This window comes from Macaca nemestrina, chromosome X (genome assembly GCF_043159975.1).
Source record: "Macaca nemestrina isolate mMacNem1 chromosome X, mMacNem.hap1, whole genome shotgun sequence".
Classification (NCBI taxonomy): domain Eukaryota; kingdom Metazoa; phylum Chordata; class Mammalia; order Primates; family Cercopithecidae; genus Macaca; species Macaca nemestrina.
Genome location: NC_092145.1, coordinates 50,212,513 through 50,234,798, shown reverse-complemented (window position 1 = coordinate 50,234,798; position 22,286 = coordinate 50,212,513). Strand labels below are relative to the sequence as shown.

Genomic DNA, 22,286 nt, shown 5'->3' with positions numbered 1-22,286 from the left:
TAATAGACATCTATAGAACTCTCCACCCCAAATCAACAGAATATACATTCTTCTTAGCACCACATCGTACTTACTCCAAAATTGACCACGTAATTGGAAGTAAAGCACTCCTCAGCAAATGTACAAGAACAGAAATTATAACAACCTGTCTCTCAGACCACAGTGCAATCAAACTAGAACTCAGGACTAAGAAACTCAATCAAAACCGCTCAACTACATGGAAACTGAACAACCTGCTCCTGGATGACTACTGGGTACATAACGAAATGAAGGCAGAAATAAAGATGTTCGTTGAAACCAATGAGAACAAAGATACAACATACCAGAATCTCTGGGACACATTTAAAGCAGTGTGTAGAGGGAAATTTATAGCACTAAATGCCCACAAGAGAAAGCAGGAAAGATCTAAAATTGACACTCTAACATCGCAATTAAAAGAACTAGAGAAGCAAGAGCAAACACATTCGAAAGCTAGCAGAAGGCAAGAAATAACTAAGATCAGAGCAGAACTGAAGGAGATAGAGACACAAAAAACCCTCCAAAAAATCAATGAATCCAGGAGTTGGTTTTTTGAAAAGATCAACAAAATTGACAGACCACTAGCAAGACTAATAAAGAAGAAAAGAGAGAAGAATCAAATCGACGCAATTAAAAATGATAAAGGGGATATCACCACCGACCCCACAGAAATACAAACTACCATCAGAGAATACTATAAACACCTCTACGCAAATAAACTGGAAAATCTAGAAGAAATGGATAATTTTCTGGACACTTACACTCTTCCAAGACTAAACCAGGAAGAAGTTGAATCCCTGAATAGACCAATAGCAGGCTCTGAAATTGAGGCAATAATTAATAGCCTACCAACCAAAAAAAGTCCAGGACCAGATGGATTCACAGCTGAATTCTACCAGAGGTACAAGGAGGAGTTGGTACCATTCCTTCTGAAACTATTCCAATCAATAGAAAAAGAGGGAATCCTCCCTAACTCATTTTATGAGGCCAACATCATCCTGATACCAAAGCCTGGCAGAGACACAACAAAAAAAGAGAATTTTAGACCAATATCCCTGATGAACACCGATGCAAAAATCCTCAATAAAATACTGGCAAACCGGATTCAGCAGCACATCAAAAAGCTTATCCACCATGATCAAGTGGGCTTCATCCCTGGGATGCAAGGCTGGTTCAACATTCGCAAATCAATAAACATAATCCAGCATATCAACAGAACCAAAGACAAGAACCACATGATTATCTCAATAGATGCAGAAAAGGCTTTTGACAAAATTCAACAGCCCTTCATGCTACAAACGCTCAATAAATTCGGTATTGATGGAACGTACCTCAAAATCATCAGAGCTATTTATGACAAACCCACAGCCAATATCATACTGAATGGGCAAAAACTGGAAAAAATCCCTTTGAAAACTGGCACAAGACAGGGATGCCCTCTCTCACCACTCCTATTCAACATAGTGTTGGAAATTCTGGCTAGGGCAATTAGGCAAGAGAAAGAAATCAAGGGTATTCAGTTAGGAAAAGAAGAAGTCAAATTGTCCCTGTTTGCAGATGACATGATTGTATATTTAGAAAACCCCATTGTCTCAGCCCAAAATCTCCTTAAGCTGATAAACAACTTCAGCAAAGTCTCAGGATACAAAATTAATGTGCAAAAATCACAAGCATTCTTATACACCAGTAACAGACAAACAGAGAGCCAAATCAGGAATGAACTTCCATTCACAATTGCTTCAAAGAGTATAAAATACCTAGGAATCCAACTTACAAGGGATGTAAAGGACCTCTTCAAGGAGAACTACAAACCACTGCTCAGTGAAATAAAAGAGGACACAAACAAATGGAAGAACATACCATGCTCATGGATAGGAAGAATCAATATCGTGAAAATGGCCATACTTCCCAAGGTAATTTATAGATTCAATGCCATCCCTATCAAGCTACCAATGAGTTTCTTCACAGAATTGGAAAAAACTACTTTAAAGTTCATATGGAACCAAAAAAGAGCCCGCATCTCCAAGACAATCCTAAGTCAAAAGAACAAAGCTGGAGGCATCACGCTACCTGACTTCAAACTATACTACAAGGCTACAGTAACCAAAACAGCATGGTACTGGTACCAAAACAGAGATATAGACCAATGGAACAGAACAGAGTCCTCAGAAATAATACCACACATCTACAGCCATCTGATCTTTGACAAACCTGAGAGAAACAAGAAATGGGGAAAGGATTCCCTATTTAATAAATGGTGCTGGGAAAATTGGCTAGCCATAAGTAGAAAGCTGAAACTGGATCCTTTCCTTACTCCTTATACGAAAATTAATTCAAGATGGATTAGAGACTTAAATGTTAGACCTAATACCCTAAAAATCCTAGAGGAAAACCTAGGTAGTACCATTCAGGACATAGGCATGGGAAAAGACTTCATGTCTAAAACACCAAAAGCAATGGCAGCAAAAGCCAAAATTGACAAATGGGATCTCATTAAACTAAAGAGCTTCTGCACAGCAAAAGAAACTATCATCAGAGTGAACAGGCAACCTAAAGAATGGGAGAAAATTTTTGCAATCTACTCATCTGACAAAGGGCTAATATCCAGAACCTACAAAGAACTCAAACAAATTTACAAGATAAAAACAAACAACCCCATCAAAAAGTGGGCAAAGGATATGAACAGACATTTCTCAAAAGAAGACATTCATACAGCCAACAGACACATGAAAAAATGCTCATCATTACTGGCCATCAGAGAAATGCAAATCAAAACCACAATGAGATACCATCTCACACCAGTTAGAATGGCGATCATTCAAAAGTCAGGAAACAACAGGTGCTGGAGAGGATGTGGAGAAATAGGAACACTTTTACACTGTTGGTGGGATTGTAAACTAGTTCAACCATTATGGAAAACAGTATGGCGATTCCTCAAGGATCTAGAACTAGATGTACCATATGACCCAGCCATCCCATTACTGGGTATATACCCAAAGGATTATAAATTATGCTGCTATAAAGACACATGCACACGTATGTTTATTGCGGCACTATTCACAATAACAAAGACTTGGAATCAACCCAAATGTCCATCAGTGACAGACTGTATTAAGAAAATGTGGCACATATACACCATGGACTACTATGCAGCCATCAAAAAGGATGAGTTTGTGTCCTTTGTAGGGACATGGATGCAGCTGGAAACCATCATTCTTAGCAAACTATCACAAGAACAGAAAACCAAACACCGCATGTTCTCACTCATAGGTGAGAACTGAACAATGAGATCACTTGGACTTGGGAAGGGGAACATCACACACCGGGGCCTATCATGGGGAGGGGGGAGGGGGGAGGGATTGCATTGGGAGTTATACCTGATGTAAATGACGAGTTGATGGGTGCTGACGAATTGATGGGTGCAGCACACCAACATGGCACAAGTATACATATGTAACAAACCTGCACGTTATGCACATGTACCCTAGAACTTAAAGTATAATAATAATAAATAAATTTAAAAAAAAAAGAAATTACTTTCTCCATCATTGTATTTCTGTTCTCTGGCTGTTGACTACCTTATAACTAAATACTCCCTCTCTGATACCTAAGGCAAGGGAACAGAAGAACAGAGACCATAAATCTATTAAGTCAAATACATATTGCTCACATGGCCTTTAAAGGGGAATGAATTATCATTGTACTCTCCAGGTCTGCATGATAAAACTAATTGTAATGGCAATTAAATGTATTACACTGCCATTGAGCATGCTTGCTGTGACTCTGGAGCAGATACATTGATTACCTTCAGTACTTACCATGTCCCATCACTCATGGGCCAAAGCAGACTGTTAACATTGTAAAGGTGTAGGATTATGCAATAGATCACTTAGAAGAGATAACTAAAGAGATTTGGGAAGCAAATTGAAATAGCATTTCAATTTTTTTTCTATCAAGTAGGTAATGATAGAGTTTGATGCTATTTTGCAAAGCCAAATTTGTTAATTCAAAATATTTGCTGTGCATCTTAGGATTAGGGGAAAACAAAAACTGAAATATTAAACAGTTTTTAAAAATATTCCCATGGGGTTTATTTTGTTTCTATTAACCAACTTTTGAAAAACAAGCTATGAGAAAACATATATTTTCTAACAAATATTTATATCATTACCTCTCAGTTGTTTCAATGCATGCAAAGAGTATCACAGATAATTTATAAAAAGAATAATATAAAATCCATTTAAAGATGATAAAACAATAAATATTGAAGTTGTATTTGATCCAGAGGTGTATCACTAGTAATTTATAATAACCCAGAAAGTTCAACAAATTCAAGTTTCCTTCTTTTCCTTCTTGAAAGTTTTGTAGTGACAAATGACAGGTAAACAATCCAATAGCAAGGACTGAATTAAAAAGACCCCTAAGAGACAGCCAGTGATCAGTACATATTTAGTCCAAACCACTGTACCTTCTTGGCTTTAACAGTGTACAACAATCATCAGAATCCATAGTGATGAATCTGATACCTCTGAATCCTCGAAGAAAGTTTAGATGCCCTTCACTATCAATTTAAAGGGAGTTATTTATTTGTTTGTTTGTTTATTTCTAATGAATACCTCACATACTATAAGAGGAGTTGAGGCAGTGTGTAATAACAGCCCACGTGCAGCAGGCCAGTGAAAGCCAAAGTCAGAAAGAGAGATCAGAAACCAGAGTTCAAAATCTTTCTTGGGCCATAGACCCCTTTGAAAATCTGAAATAAAAAAGAGCTATGGAAAATTTCCCCAGAAAAGTATACCTGTGTAAATAGGCACATTGTTTTGCCAACAACCTTGAAGCCCAGGCAGGCATCCTCCCACTGGGTGTCCTTGAACCCTAGTTCAAGAACCCCTCATATAGAGAAAGTGAAATCCTGAGGTAAGATAGTTATTACACTTGAACATTGCATTTAGCTCTGAGCTTCCTGTCAACTGAGGTTAAAAGATTAAACACGCTGGGTTAGAGTTCTCAACATCTAAAAAAGGAAGCAGATCAGTTCAAAAAATCATAAGTGAAACATATAATTTTAAAATGGCAATGTTTATACATTTATCTGAGATGATTGTTTTTTAAAGGGTAATCAAGAAAAATGAAGGGATATAGTGTAATTTGATGAATTTTTTTTGAAAATAAGAGATTGGAAATAAAATAGCTATGCTAATTATATTGACCAGCATATGAGATTGGCCACAGCATTTCATTTTTAATCCTTCTGGAAAATAAGGAATTTACTGTACATGTCTTTCTTTAATGGTACATTTACCTACCTACCTAATATTATTTGATTACAGCTGACAGTAATATAATATATTCCCATGAGCACTCAGCAGCTAAGCAGAAAGGGAGGCCTTAGGGTATAAAGAGAAATTGACCTATGGTTAAATGTATGCTATTAATAGGTCATACCATGGAAAACTAGCATGTATATAACAGCAAATAATTACTGTAGGTGCCTACTGCTTTCAACTAGAGCATTTACTTTCTCAAAGGCAAATAATAGCACAATTGTTATTGTCACAATTATAGGCATAGGCAGTATAGGGTAGGGGTTAAGAACACAATCTGGAATCAGAGACTGGTTTTCCACCACTTATTGGCTGTGTGACCTTGAGCAAAGTCATTTAACTTCTTTTGTTTCAGTGTCTTCATTTGTAAAATAATAAGAAAAGCATTCATCTCAGGACTACTTCTAGGCTGTGTAGAGGTCTCTTGGAAATAAGTGTTTTGTGGGGCTCCTGTCTATATAAACAATTTGAGTCACCTAAAACCAATATGTCAGCGTCATTCTAGTAGTCCAATTTCACAGGCTAATGTGATGGAAATACTGCAAGGCTAGTAGAAGCAAACAACTTGCCTGGCCACTCTGCTGGAATTAGGACCTGGCCATGATGCCACAGGACAACCCTACAGGCACGAGTTCTGAAGCTCCTTGAAGAATCTGGTCTATCCCAAGCAGAAGGTGGCTGCAGAAGATTGGAAGATACCCCAAAGGCACAAGGCTGGAGCAGGGACTGTGCTTACTAAGGTTTAAGCAGGATACAAGTCTATCTCATAGGGTCACTGGGAAGATTGAATGAAGTAATCTATGAGGAGCACTTAGGATATGTTGGTGATGATTACTGCTCACACTATTATTGTCAACAATGCTCACTGTATCTTACGCCTCTTCTGATTTTCTTTCAGTGGATGGCTGCATTGATTGGTCAGTGGATCTCAAGACATACATGGCTTTGGCAGGTGAACCAGTCCGAGTGAAATGTGCCCTTTTCTACAGTTATATTCGTACCAACTATAGCACAGCTCAGAGCACTGGGCTCAGGCTTATGTGGTACAAAAACAAAGGTGATTTGGAAGAGCCCATCATCTTTTCAGAGGTCAGGATGAGTAAAGAGGAAGATTCAATATGGTTTCACTCAGCTGAGGCACAAGACAGTGGATTCTACACTTGTGTTTTAAGGTGAGTGTTGTGTGAAAACATTGTCCAGTTACATGGCTGATAGTCTTTTGAGTGGGACTTGAGTACATATAGGTATGCCTCATGTTGTATAATGGATATGTTCTTGAAAGGTTGCAGTACATGTGGAGCTTCAGTAAATTCCAGTTCTAATTATCTGTCAGAACTACATAGCAAATTCCTATTAGTTTTTCATAAAGTAGAATTCCCATTTACTGTGTGTGCTTATTTAATTTAGAAAATTTTGTGACTCGGGCCGGGCGCAGTGGCTCACGCCTGTAATCCCAGCACTTTGGGAGTCCGAGGCGGGTGGATCACCTGAGGTCAGGAGTTCGAGACCAGCCTGACCAATATGGTGAAACCCTGTCTCTATTAAAAATACAAAAATTAGCTGAGCATGGTGGTGGGTGCCTGTTGTCCCAGCTACTTGGGAGGCTGAGGCAGGAGAATTGCTTGAACCCGGGAGGCAGAGGTTGCAGTGAGCCGAGATCGCGCCACTACACTCCAGCCTGGGCAACAGAGCAAGATTCTATCTCGAAAAATTAAAAAAAAAAAAAAAAAGAAAAATTTCTGACTCATTTCTTCCCTCACCCCACCCCTGCCCCAGGGTCTTATATTAACAATTAGTTTTACATACAGCTAGTTGACTCAATTATCTTGATATCTGGTCATGAAAATGATCTAAAATATCATTTTAGCCATGATCTTGCCTTTCTTGTTGATGAAAAATAGTTTCAAATGCTTCTGGGAGATTTCTCAGCAAATGTACTACTGGTGAAATCCTTCATAGATTTTGCAATGCGAGTTTGAGTCCACTGTGTCTAAATAATCAACATGGAGCTCTGTAAATACACAGTCATCCTGAGTTTCTGGGTACTATAGTGGGAAGATATCACAGACACAATACTTGCTTGCAAGAAGTTTACAGTAAAAAGCGTATGTTTTTCCCTTAGGGATTCTACAGTATTTTCTCCCTTCCCCCTCTACCCCAGTGATAGAATCTAGGTTCTAGCATCTAGCATCTCAAATAGAGACTAGATTAGGTATTTAAGTAGGTAGCTGAGACGACCTTTAAGCCACCTTTCAATTCTGCAATTTTGGGAGTCTTTGATCTTGCTCACCAGGGACCTGTACTCTACTATTTGATTTTAACTCCTTGGAAATGCAGACCTTTCCTATTTTTGTGTCCTGTGAACTTTGATGCCAAAGCTATGTCACTTCCTCATCAAAAGCACTTGGAAGCCCCTGGTGAAGCCTCATTGTTCAAAAGGCCGGGAGAACAAGGTGGTATATAAATAGAGAGCCTTCTGGATGCTCTAAGAATCACTTTTGTGTGCAGGGTAAAAAAGTGGAGTGACGGGGGAGCAAATGGTGAGTTTAGTCTGTTTGTGGTGGGCAAAATCTCCAGGATCTTGGAAGAACAGCAATCATTCTGATCACACCCTTAGTGTTAAGCAATATTTTCTCTTACTTGGGCAGCTCTTGGCAAAATTGAGAAGTAGATGTAATTCAGCTTTAGTGACTGACACTATATTCTCTAGAGTGCTGCTACTCTTTCCTTGCTTATCTCCTCTCTGCTTGTCTCCTCTCCATCCCCCACTGTCATTAAAAACCCACCAATCAAAATTATCTCTTTTCTCCTCCCACTACACCATTTGCTTTTTGTTTGTTGTTTTCACAAATTTAAAGTTTTATTTGCAAAGCATCAGTCAACTATGTACAGGTGCTAAGCTTACAATGAATTATTAAACAAATTGTTGCTACTTCCTCAGGTCTGTTAATGTCTTCAGTCTTGTTACCTCCCCTCTTTTCCCTTCTACTTCCCCAGGTCTGTTAATGTCTTCAGTCTTGTTACCTCCCCTCTTTTCCCTTCTCTGCTCTAAACCCATTCCCTTACTCCTAGCAATATTAACAACTTAGTATGTATCCTTACATGCATTTCCCCTACTGTTTTAATTATACAAACATACTGACATGGGTATTTTCTCCTCATTGTTTTACAAAATGAAAAGAGGATTATAGATTTCTCTGCATTTTCTTTGCTTAGTAAAAATACATGGTATAAATTTCTCCAAGTCAATTGATAGAGAGCTTTTTTTTTTTTTAACTTTTATTTTAGGTTCAAGGGTATATGTGCAGGTTTGTTATACAGGTAAACTGCATGTCATGGGGATTTGGTGTACAGATTATTTTGTCACCCAGGTAGTAAGCATAGTACCTGATAGGTAGTTTTTTTATTCTCTCCCTTCTCCCCCTCTCCACCATCAAGGAGGCCACTGTGTCTGTTGTTTCCTTCTTTGTACCTATGTGTTCTCATTGTTTCACTCCCACTTATAAGTGAGAACATGCAATATTTGGCTTCCTGTTCCTTATTTTACTAAGGATAATGGCCATCCACATTGCTACAGAGGACATTCTTATTTACAGCTGCATAGTATTCCATGGTATATATATATGTACCACATTTTCTTTATCCTGTCTACCATTGATAGGCATTTAGGTTGATTCCATGTTTTTACTATTGTGAATAGAGCTGCAATGAATATATATGTACATGTGTCTTTATGGTAGACTGATTTATATTCCTTTGGGTATATACCTAATAATGGCATTGCTGGGTTGAAGGGTTAAATATATAATATTGTATGTTGCTTAATATTTTATGAAGCCACAGTTCAGTCAATCATTTCTGTATTGATGAGTATACACTTTATTTCCAGTATTTTGTCGCTACAAAAGGTGCTGTAATAAAAATCCACTATTTGCTTTTCAATGAACTTCAAGAAGTCTTCGATTTACATAATTATGGCAAAGATAATGTAGAGCTCCTGTACACTTTATATCCAGCTTTCCCATTTTATTAACATCTTACATGACTGTAGTACATTTGTTACAATTAATGAACCAATAGTAGTACATTATTATTAGCTAAAGTCCATATATTCTTCACATTTCTTCAGTTTTTCCTTAATGCCTCTTTTTCTATTTCAGTATCCCATCTCTGGTAGCACATTGTATTTGGTTGTCATGTCTCCTTAAGCTCTTCTTGGCTGCATCAGTTCCTCAGACTTTCCTCATTTTTGATTACCTTGACAGTTTGAGGTGTACTGGTCAGATAATTTGTAGAATAGTCCTCAACTGGGATTTATCTGGATATTTTTCTCATGGTTAGACTGGGGTAATATGTTTTGAGGAGGAAGATTACAAAGGTAAAATACCATCCTCATCATGTTGTATCAAGGGTATAAAGTATCAATATGACTCATAACTGTTGATGTTGACTTTGATCACCTGGCTTGAGGTAGTGTTTATAATTTTTCTCTGTAAACTTATTCTTTCTTTTTCTTCCTTTCCATACTGTAGTCTTTGGAAGAAAGTTATTATTCACAGTCCACACTTAAGAAGAAATATCTACATAAATTATTTCAAATTCTTCTGCATGGAAATTTGTCTCTCCCCTTCCCAACTTACTTATGCGTTCCATCATTTATTTATATCAGTATGGACTCATTAATATTTATATTATACACAGACTTGTAATGCAATTCTACTTAATTTTCTCGCTCAAATTCTTCCACCTTTGCCCACAGGAAGCTCTTTCAGCTGGCTCATTTGTCCCTTTGATATAACTCTATCATCATGGAGTGGTGGTTGTATTTTTTATTTTTTATTTTTTTGGCATTTCCTTACATTGTAGAAAGATGCTCCAGGTTTATCTTATATATTTCGTGCCCCAGTTCTAGAATTAGCCATTTTTCCAAGGAGTCCTGTTTTTCTAATGAATAATTGCATTAGAAACCTAGATTTGGTTGCTAGGTATGCTCATTGCTACTGGGGTGTTGTTGCTTCTGAGTCCTCTCAGCTGACAGTCTATTTGCTTTTAAACAAAGTCATAGATTGTGAAGGAGTACTTTAGGGATAGTGGAACTTCCCAAGGTCCCTGAAGTCCTTTCCTATAGGTGACCCTCTCTTTAAAGTACATTTCAGATTTGCCATTTTTACGTGTATTTTGGATACCATCTGAGTCAGAGGTTCTCAACTCACATCTAGACCAATAGAAGATAAAATAATTCCACTAAGATTCAAATATAACGGGTGACTTTTTAACTTTTGTGCAGCAAGCCTTAGGGAGCTATTGGGACTGATAGAGATAGGTGGAACTGTTGAATATAATCTCCCATGTGTGCCTTAGTAAGGAAAAAAATGTTTGGAAATCACTATTCTAACAGAATCAACCAGTCTTTTGTCAACTCAGAGATACATAAATCTATTCCAGGTATATAAGTGAAATAGCATCTGTCTGTAAATAATGAACCTGTTTTTCATATCTAGTAGTGGCCACTGACTTCTACTATGTGCCAGGTGAGAAATTCAGTCCATATAGGTGATTTTATGCAATTTCCAAGAGTGACATTTATAGTGAAAAGGGCTCTTAATTTGACAATGTCAGTATTCACCTAAAATCTCCAGTTTGATACCACTTGAAGGTAATCAAGGATGACTTTTCTATGTTTTATTGATCTCATTAAAAGTTACTCTACTGATGTCATTGTGATTAAAAATGAAGATATGAAATATTTAGTAATATTCTCCACGCATTTGAATGACAGCAAGAAAAAATTACTGTTTGTGAACTTTCAGTAGCCAATTGGCTACTGAATAATTTTTAAATTTTTCTTTGGCCAGTCTCAAGAGTGATTAGTTGAATTTCCAAGCATAATAATGGGCTGGTAATATGAGAATGGTAGAGGATTAAGTCATATTTTGAGAGACAGTGCCAATCCAAGAATTACACCAGTATTTGCAATGGAAGCATGAATTAATAGGATAAAAATGATGAAGGTAATCTTATTTGACAAAATCTCACATATCATTTTCTCAACAACTTGGAACAAGGGGTGACTTAAGCTGTGAATGAAGATAGATATAGTCATATGATCATGCATTGAATTCACAGATATTGAAAATAACAATTGGCTGGGTGCGGTGGCTTGTGCCTGTAATCCCAGCACTTTGGGAGGCCGAGGCAGGTGGATCACATGAGGCCAGGAGTTCAAGCCCAGCCTGGCCAATATGGTGAAACCCGGTCTCTACTAAAAATACAGAATTTTGCCGGGCATGGTGGTGCACATCTGTAATCCCAGCTACTCGAGAGGCTGAGGTACGAGAATTGCTTGAACCAGGAGGCAGAGGTTGCAGTAAGCTGAGATTGTGCTACTGCACTCCAGCCTGGGTGACAGAGTGAGACTCCATTTCACACACACACACACACACACACACACACAATTAAATATAATTGAACACCTGTAAAAACCTAACATTTAGGGATAATTATGACTGAGTGCAGGGAATCAGTTAGAGGTTCAAAATTATTATGACCATTTACCTCTGCAACGAGGTAAACAGAACAAGGAGCTCCCTTATAAAATGGGAAGCATTATCCAAATATTTTTGGTCTCTAGTAGTCATTGAAAGAAGTGAGGTTCTCAAAATCTGAATGCCTCACAACATCTTTCTGAACAGTTCCTTAGTATATATCTAGCCAGGAGCACAATTGCTGTGATTTCAAATGTGAATAATCAATTCACGTTTGAATGATTATTACTCCAGCAAAACAACATCAGAAGAAAAGTTAAGGGAGTGAATACATTTGAAACGAAAAGTATAGCATGTTGCTAATTTTTGAATCTATATGGTGGGTACATGAGGATTCATCATATTACCCTGTGTATTTTTTTGATTATGTTTGAAATAGTCCATAACAAAAAAAAATAAAAAGAAATAAATGTAAGAATACAGTAATTTTACCTGATTTTATCGTCACTTAAATGATCCTGGCCTATAAATACCTAGGCATCATATATAAGCAAGTATTTTTATTTCAGTCAATAAACATTCATTGAATACATATCATGGGACTCACTTTATGACATATTGCAAGGAGACCTGTGTCTTTAGAAAAGAAAGTGATGCTCTAGTCTGCATCAGACACAAAGAAATAGCTCTTAGCACCTTCCAGTCTCCTACCCTACTTCCCATTGCGGTTACCAAGAGATTTTCAAGGACAGTGAACATATCTCATAATTCAATTCCAACTTAACTATTGATCCGTGAAAAGTTAAGTGTCAACAATTCGGTTGCCCAGGTAGCAATTTCCAGGACAGCAGATAGTTTCTTGTCAGAAAAATGAAAGCCTGGATCTTATAGAATTAATTGACCTCAGAAAAGATCAAGATAGTACAGCAGGATCTTGAGACAGCAGGAATTTCATTCCTGAAATGAAATGTAATTAGTTATTTTTCTACCTCCTTTTGGTTATAAGCAGGAGTCTCTGATTCCATATTTTTCATGGCAATTTGATAACCTACTTGTTAATAAAATTATATAAATAAATTTTAAAATAGCAAAGAAGTAACCATTTTACTTTATTTTCATTTCTTTAGCATTAAATTAGATGTTTTAATGTTTAGAAATATAACCATACTGTTGTACATTAACTATGCAATTTCAACTTCATTCAGTTTATTTACTGGAAGGAAGCAGATGTTTACAGTTTAGTCAACAGGAGTACCTGCTTTGTAAGAATTAATAGGTTATATTTGATAACCACAAAAGAAGAATTGTTCTCAAATAGTCACTGATGAGTTGGCTAACACTGGTATTTATATATACTTTTTAGTTTCATCCCTTGTATCATTGCACAATCTTAAGTGACTTTGTTTTATGGCTGTTTTGCTCAGAATCAAGGTTTTAACCTAATGCAGGGTTGCAAACTCAAAATCTTTTCAGAGGTCAAGAAGGTAATGTGATGAGTGTGGCAGGCCACCTGAAACATTTTGGAGTGTTGGAAGTTGCAGCAATCCCCTCCATAATCTCATTTCATGCATTCTATTCTATTGCCACTACCTCCTATTTTTCTAGCTCATTTTTTTATATACCTTACCTCTAATAATCTATTGATTCCACCCAGACCTCCTTCTCATTGATCTCACATGTTTTTCACTGTACCTTGTTCTCTTCCCATCTAGCATAGTTCCAATTCAGTGGATCAATCATTATAATCACTCCCATATACACCCTCTTGCTTCTCTTGACCCTTTCTCCCTTCATCTTACTTGCTTGTGGAAACCATAACACTGTTTAAACCTAACTGTCCATCTATACTATGCCTGCATCCTTGCAGCTAAACTTGGCTGAAGGAAAATATATAATAACATTGACTGGTTTCACCTTAAATTCATTGTCAGGGACCTCGAATTGACCTTTAATGCTACCAGGTAGTTTTATTTTATATTAGACCATTCAGTCTCCCATCTGCCTAGATGACTATTTTATATCATCTCCACTCCTCAGGTCTTCAATATCTCCTCCCCCTTGCTTCCAGTTTCACAGAAAAAAAAAAATGATGTAGTCAGGAAAATCTGCCACTAGATCTGCCCACCTACTGTCATCTGTACCTACATATTCTGCCTTCCAGCCTGTTACCACTGGTGAATTGGCCTTGCTTCTATGTAAGGCAAGTCACTTCATGTGTACACCAGATTCTATCCCTATTTGCTTACCCAAGAACATCACCTGAGCAATCCTCCTCTCTCTCTCTCCCATATCATGAAATTTTCTATTTCTACTGGATCATTTCCATCAGCATATATATAGATCAATATTTATGCCATCTAAAAAAAATCCTCTCAACTCCACTTCCCTGACAGCCACTATTCCCAGTTTCTTGCTCCCATTTGGAAAAAACTACTTTAAAGAATTATCTGGTAATGATATCATGGTTGTTTACATATGTCCAAACCCTTCAACCTGTACCCATTAAATATGTGCAGTTCTTTGTGTATCAATTATATCTCAATAAAACTATTTATAAAAAAAGAGTTGTCTGCATTCAGTTTTGAGTTCTTCACCACTCATTCTCTAGTAAACCCATTCCAATCAAAATTTTACCTTCACCGCTCTTCCAAACCTGCTCTTATAAAAGTCTCTGATGACCACAACAATGCCAAATCCAATGGGCAGGTCAATTTTCAGTTCTCCTATTGACCTGTAATGTCATGTGGCATAGTTGATCACTCCCTTCTTTTTGATAAAATATTCTTTACTTGACTTCCAGAGAACAGTACTCTCTTGGCTTTCCTCATACTCTATCAGTTACTATTTCATAAGTTCTTTTCCTGGCTCCTCATGTTCTTTCTGACCCCTTAATGTTAGAGGGCACTAGGGATATAGGCCCAATGTTGCCAGTTTTTCTGATGTTTTGAAATCTGAATAATTGTGTGAAATTTCTCAATGTTTAAATTTATGGGACTCTCCTGTCCAAAAAAGCCCATACTCAGATTCAGCCATTCAACTCAGTTCTCACACTCTAAACTAATAGGTTCTGACTCCAACATTAACCTAGAGAGTGATGGTATAGTCATCTTAAAGTAGGGCTGCAGCAGGTTTTATCTGTATTGAAGTGAAGCAGGAAAATCAACACTCCAATGGCAAGACAGATTAAAGGAAACCAGCCACTCTCCCTAGAGTACATTTGAGCATTCAGTAGTAGAGTCATATGGTGTCCCTTTATGTGGCAACAGGCTCAATTCCAGCTTAATCCCTTGTGTGGCTATTGGAGTCTCCAAAAAAATGCACCCATCAGTATAGGGGTCCTTATTGCTAGCTACAGTGTACTGAAATAGGTATTCTATCAAGAGGATTCTATTGCTATAAAGTGGTGCTTCTCCTCCACCTTCCTTCCTGTCAATGATGAAACAACAACTCTTTAAAAGGGCAGAGGACTGAAGATGTGCAATAACTCTAGTCCCAGGCATGAAAAGTAACTTCAGTGAAAATATCCATTCAATGCTTATATGGACTAATATTGTGCCTTTCACTGTGGTGAACCCAAGAGAAAATTATGACACAGCATCTGCCTTTAAGCAGTTACTAAAGGAGGAATTACTAAGAGTTACTGAACTAGCTAGGACTCTTCTACACCTAACACTGTGGTGCAATCTTCTATATCACTATTAATACTACTACTGTGTCCTATTAGGATTATGGTCTCTGGAGCTGAACTGATTGGAGTCAAATCCCAGTTTTATTACTTACAAATTGTGTGACCTTGAGCAATTTATATGACTACTCAGGTTCAACCAGGGGACTCACAGTTTGCAAACTCTGAACTATTGGTTCTGACTCCAGCATTAACCTAGGGAGTAATGGTATATTATGGCTGTGTGACCTGTGCCTTGCTTTTCCTTACATGGAAAATAAAGACCCATTTGGTTATTCAACTTAAAATATTTTGAACACTTGCATTAGGTGTTGAGTAAATGCATTGAAGGAGAGATTAAAGTAATGGAGCTTCCATTCTAGAGTTGGGAAAACATACAAATAACTAATGCAATCACAAGACTACACTGGGTAATCATAATTCTACACTGGTGAGAATGAAGAAGGGTCATGTTAGAGGAGTGACTGACGGAGAGGCCACTTTCAGTTAGGTGGTCAAGAAGGGCTTCACAGAGAAAGTGACATACAAACTGAGACCTGAATGACAAGAAGGAGCCAGTCTTGTGAAAATCTTGGGGCACAGTATTCCAGTCAAAGTGAATACCATGTGCAAAGGTAATGAAATGGGAACAGGCTTGTTATATTCAAGAAAGCTAAAGAAAGGGCTGGGCGCAGTGGCTCATGCCTGTAATCCCAGCGCTTTGGGAGGCTGAGACAGGCAGATTACCCGAGGTCAGAAGTTTGAGACCAGCCTGGCCAACGTGGTGAAACCCCTGTCTCTACTAAAACTACAAAAATTAGCCGGTCCTGGTGGTGCACACCTACAATCCCAGCTACTTGGGAAGCTGAGGCAAGAGAATTGCTGGAACCTGGGAGGTGGAGGTTGCAGTGAGTTGAGATTGTGCCACTATACTCCAGCCTAGGCAACAGAGCGAGGCTCTGTCAAAAAAAAAAAAATGCTAAAGAAGGGCATTTTGGTTGGAGTGTGGTAAGCTGGAGAATAATGCTACTAGATAAGGCTGGAAAAGCAGGCAGAGAACAGAGGACAGATGCTGTTGCATATTATGGACCAGAATAAAAAGTTAATTTTTAAATTAGTAATCAGAGATAAAATTAGTATTTATTTTTGTTAAACTGGAGAGTAACATGATCCAATTTCCATTTTAAAAATGATTACTTTGGTTGCCTGGTAAGAATGAACTACAAGGGAGACAAGCAAGAAGACCAAGTTGAGAAGCAATTGTATTAGTTGAGGAGAGATGTGATGGTAGCTTGGATTGTGGTGGTAGCTATAAAAATAGGGAGACATGAATGAATCCCAGATATGTATTGAAGGATGAGCTGATAGGACATACTGATGTCCTGGATGTGAGAAAAAGCTCAGTAAAGGATGACTCCTGTTGCTTTTGACTGAAGCAACTGGGTGAATCATGGTGCTATTAATTGAGAGAGAAGACTTGGAGATGAACAAAGATCATAGTACCTACGTCAGAGAATGCTGATGAGCACTTAGCACCAATACTGACATAGAGTAAGCACTCCATACATTATCTCTTATTTCTACTTTTGCTACCACCGCCACTGCTACTACTAGCTATAATTTTTTAGCTTTTATTATATGAAAGCATTGTACTAATCCTTAGAATAACTCATGAGGTAGGTCATATTAATGAAGATGATAAAACTGATACTTATAGAAGTAAAGAACTTGCCCAAGGACACATGGGTAGTAAATGATGGAGCTGGGATTTGGACAGGTTTGACTCCACAGCTCATACACATTATCAGTTTTCTCTACTGTCTTCTCAATTATTATCTATTTTCACTGTTTTTTATAGTAATCTGTATTTGTATATTACAATAAATGAGATATGGTTATTTACGTTAATTCTTGCCTATAAAATGTTCTGTGGTTCTGTGTGTTTTTAGTTTCATCAGTGAACATTATTGTCTGGTGATGAGGATAGAATTTTATTAATTAAAGATGGATAACAGAGGGCAATGAAATAGAGATTCTAAGTTCATGAAAAATGATGATTAAGTTAAAGCAAGAATTTTCAGAGAACCAGACTTCTTGTTTTACCAAGTTTAAAATCCTTTGTGATCACTTTTCAGTTTACATATACAGAAGTGCTTAAAAGTTGTTTTCCACCAAAGAATAGAGATTAATTTTGAAGCATATATATCCTTAAATGGCTCTTTTTGTCTGTTTACTGTGACTTCAAAACCTCTAATATATAAGACTCATGATGAATCAATTAGAGAAACATATACATCAGTATATGACAAAGTGCTAGAATGAATATAATCAGGTGTCATAAATGTATGGTTATCTTTTCCAAAAACTCATTGCATGACACTACTTCCCTCCATTCACCTTAAGGTTGAAAATGTTCATTTGGGTTGATTCCAAGTCTTTGTTATTGTGAATAGTGCCACAATAAACATACGTGTGCATGTGTCTTTATAGCAGCATGATTTATAATCCTTTGGGTATATACCCAGTAATGGGATGGCTGGGTCATATGGTACTTCTAGTTCTAGATCCTTGAGGAATCGCCATACTGTTTTCCATAATGGTTGAACTAGTTTACAATCCCACCAACAGTGTAAAAGTGTTCCTATTTCTCCACATCCTCTCCAGCACCTGTTGTTTCCTGACTTTTGAATGATCGCCATTCTAACTGGTGTGAGATGGTATCTCATTGTGGTTTTGATTTGCATTTCTCTGATGGCCAGTGATGATGAGCATTTTTTCATGTGTCCGTTGGCTGCATAAATGTCTTCTTTTGAGAAGTGTTTGTTCATATCCTTTGCCCACTTTTTGATGGGGTTGTTTGTTTTTTTCTTGTAAATTTGTTTGAGTTCTTTGTAGGTTCTAGATATTAGCCCTTTGTCTGATTGACAGACTGGATTAAGAAAATGTGGCACATATACACCATGGAATACTATGCAGCCATAAAAAAGGATGAGTTTGTGTCCTTTGTAGGGACATGGATGCAGCTGGAAACCATCATTCTCAGCAAACTATCGCAAGAACAGAAAACCAAACACTGCATGTTCTCACTCATAGGTGGGAACTGAACAATGAGATTACTTGGACTCGGGAAGGGGAACATCACACACTGGGGCCTATCATGGGGAGGGGAGAGGAGGGAGGGGGGAGGGATTGCACTGAGAGATATACCTGATGTAAATGACGAGTTGATGGGTGCTGATGAGGTGATGGGTGCAGCACACCAACATGGCACAAGTATACATATGTAACAAACCTGCATGTTATGCACATGTACCCTAGAACTTAAAGTATAATAATAAAAAAAAAAGTTGAAAATGTTCACAGTAGAACACAAATGAGATCTCATTCCTTCCTAACTACAGTTTTGTTTTGTTTTTGTTTGTTTTTAATAAAAGTGATGTTTTTCAGCCAATATCCTTTTAGCTCTTAGGTATTTATTATTCATTAAACAAATATTTATTGAGTACCTCCTGTGCAGAGGGTACTAAAAAAAGCAAAAGTGAATGATAGGGCTCCAGACTTATAACAAGTCAAAAGGGGAGTTAGGACATGTATACATATCACAATCAAACAAGCATAACTCCCATGTGACTCATCATTAAATTGTATCCTAGAAAACATAGTCTAGCAACTAAACATATTTTTTAAAGTCTGAGGATAGATTTACTGTAGTCTCTTAAAAAATATCAAAGATAAGCCCATGTGTAACTCGCAGCAACAAAAATCATCTTTTCACATTACTGTCACTCCTAGTATCTCTTGTATATTTCAGCTGCCCAGAAACCTCTCTCATTGCTCCTCTCATTACCTGCTAAAAAACTCTTCCTGGAATGCATCCCCTACAAGTTTCTTCTCTTTTTGCCCTTTCTCATCCTCTAGCACTGTTTTCCTTTCAGGAAGCTCTTTTTTTTTGCCCTTTCCAATGTAATTTAATTAAACTAGCAGTGCTCCTTGCAATTCTTCAGCTCTTTCTGCCCATTACTCCTATTCTGCACAATAAAATTTCAGGAACTAACCTGCCATACCAAGGATCTTGTAAAAGTTGTTGCATTTAAAAAGACTAATGCAGTGAAAAAGAGAATTATGTTTAGAAGGCAAGAAGAAGGGAAAAGCTGCAAACACTAACTTGATGGCTTTTATTCCATCATACATAAGGGAAAGTGATATGTGCTATAGGAAAGATGAAGTAATAGTACAGTAAGTAGGAAAAATAGCTTTTGTCTTATAGAATCGGGCTTATTTGAGGTGACTCTTGAGGATCTAAACAGGTGGTGATAGTAGAGGTCTTCCCAGGCAGATAAAACAATGTCCCAGGGCAAGGAGGTAGTAAAACATGGGCCATACACAGGGAAAAACAGGGAGGTAAATTTGGTCAGAACCTGGATTTATTGAGGTGTTTTTTTCCTGAGTATGAACCTAACAATACTTGCTTTATGAAGGTTTCAGATGTTTTTGAAACATGGTATTTTAGACATTGACCAATTCTTAGAAAAAAAGCTGAAAGACTCAACTAATGAGCACCTTAACTTGCAGTCAGGTAATAAGGCATGTTTTGCAGATGATGTTTCCACAGAGAAAATGTATATTTAAAGGAGGCAAATTCCCTTCTATGACCTGACCCTCATTAAAGAAAGGCAATGCTGCTGACTAAAGCATTGTTAGTCTTAGCATGTACTCCAACCAGTTTTCTCACAGGTGTTGATAAATTCACATGGAACCATCCCCACTCTCTCACCACAGTGAAGAGTGATTCAGCTTGGTAAGATGGCTCATTAATATTTGTTGGGTATAGTCTGTATCTATAAATATGAGATAGAGAAAAGCTAAGTGAGAGGGGTAATGTATTTTTCCACCTTGGGGCCTTGATCACATTCAAGCAAGACCCAAGCCAATACTAATCTACACACTCGTTTCCAGACCAGATCTCACTCTTCAACACTAAGGCAATATACACGTACCTGAGTGTAGAGATATAGTATATACACTTTTAATTTTTTAGTCCTGTTACCCTGATCCCCTGTTAGTGCCTTCCCTTTACTTCCTACAAGGAAAGTGGCTTGACCATGTTTCATATTTACATTATTCTCTTTTACTCTTGAGCAAGAGATCTCTCTCTCCTCCTTTTAAGCTCAGTCTAAAGATTGCCACTTAAGCACCATGCACACTGTCCACACACAGAGGAGGCTTTCCATACATGCTGATTATTGACTTACTGGCTGAAACCCTCAGATCAGTAGGGTCTGGGAGTTTTAAATTTGCTCACATGAATCATTTTTAGTATATTGTTTTACCAATAGAAATAGATGACAGGAAGGCAATTTTGCGAGGTGACAGTCCAAATAATAATATTGAGAATGTCAGTATTTTACAGCAGGGTACAAAGTCACAGAAAATTCTGATTTTTAAGCATTTAGGGAAGTTTCTATATTAGGTAATGTCACTATATACACACTCTGCTCAACTTTTGACTTTGATTCCACATGACATGAAACAAAGATAAAATTTCACTGCTGTTTCTAAATAAAATATAGTTTAATTTTACTTTCCATTATTTTAGAGACAGGTATAGCCAAGTTTGACTTACTGGCACATGGATGGGTGATCAGAAAAAAAGAGGTCAATGAAAGCTTCCCTGGTTTTTGCCTTTTACCACTTTGCTTGTTGTTATCTCAAATGGCAAGCCCAGAGAGGACCATTATAGCTTTTCTAGAGGTAAAACTCACTATTTTTGACCAAGTCATTGGTCCCCATGAAATATCCATCCCCTTCTCTCACCCATCAGAGCTGGGCCTTTCTCCTAGCAGCATTGTTTTTAAAGCTGTCTTCCTCTGTAATTGCCCATCTCACTAAGCATGCTTGCCCAAGGGCTCAAAGGTCAGGTGAGATTGCTTCTGCTGGGTTTGTAGAGGATATTCAGTGATGGAAGTAGAAATAATTTTTATGTATTAAAACCTTTCCTCTGGACTTACAGAGAAAAAAACTTTAATATGCATAACACAGGAAATCATGAAAATGTTAATATCTTTCCATAATCCTACCAAATATAAAACCCAAATCCAAGCAAACTGATTCAATGTTTTGCTGAAAAAAATAGTTATGAAAACAGTTTGTAGGACCAGAGAGATAAGTGTCTGGTCTCCTTCCTGGAATTATTCACCTTCCTTTCTAGTGCCCCCTCCTAGGGTCCCACTGCTCTCCCCTTTGATTTTCTTTCAACCGTGTTTTTTATGCAGCTTGATGATCCTTTCCTCCCTCTCCTCCAGTCTCCACCCCATCCCCGAACTTATTCCTAAAGGTACCACTGTCCCACCTCCACCCCAATCTTCTGTCCTTACCCTCAGGTGCCTTGTCTAACAGACACAAAGGCAGGAAACTCCTTGGGTTCCTACACAGTGTCTGCTCTCCTTTTCCCTTCTGTTCCAGAGGAAGAAGTGGCCTTTCCAAACCCATCCACCCAGTAAATTAACTTCTTTGTATTGTTTTGTATTTCTGTGAACATTGCATTATTTTACTTTCACAAAACACAAGAATATAAAGAAGTAAAGGCCCTCTATCTCATGCCCCCTACTCTACCTCACTCCACCCTATGCTCTAATGTCCCACTGCCTACCATCATTTGACCCCTGAGCCTACCCTCCCTAGGTAACTCGTAACGATTTTGCCCTCTAGTGGACATCTGGCAATATCTGGAGAGATTTTTCGTTGTCACAATTTGGGTGGGGTGGGAAGATGGGCACTACTGGATCCAGTTAGTTG

General features: G+C 37.7%; 1 protein-coding gene across 1 annotated transcript in view; it reads left to right on the top strand.

The window, feature by feature from the left end:
• LOC105499700 (interleukin 1 receptor accessory protein like 2) overlaps nucleotides 1–22,286 on the top strand; it is a 1,280,649-nt gene that overhangs the window by 663,082 nt on the left and 595,281 nt on the right. The window contains exon 4 of the mRNA XM_011772467.3: nucleotides 6,241–6,514. Coding sequence (XP_011770769.1) covers nucleotides 6,241–6,514 — 274 coding nt within the window. The remainder of the gene's footprint in view (nucleotides 1–6,240; nucleotides 6,515–22,286) is intronic.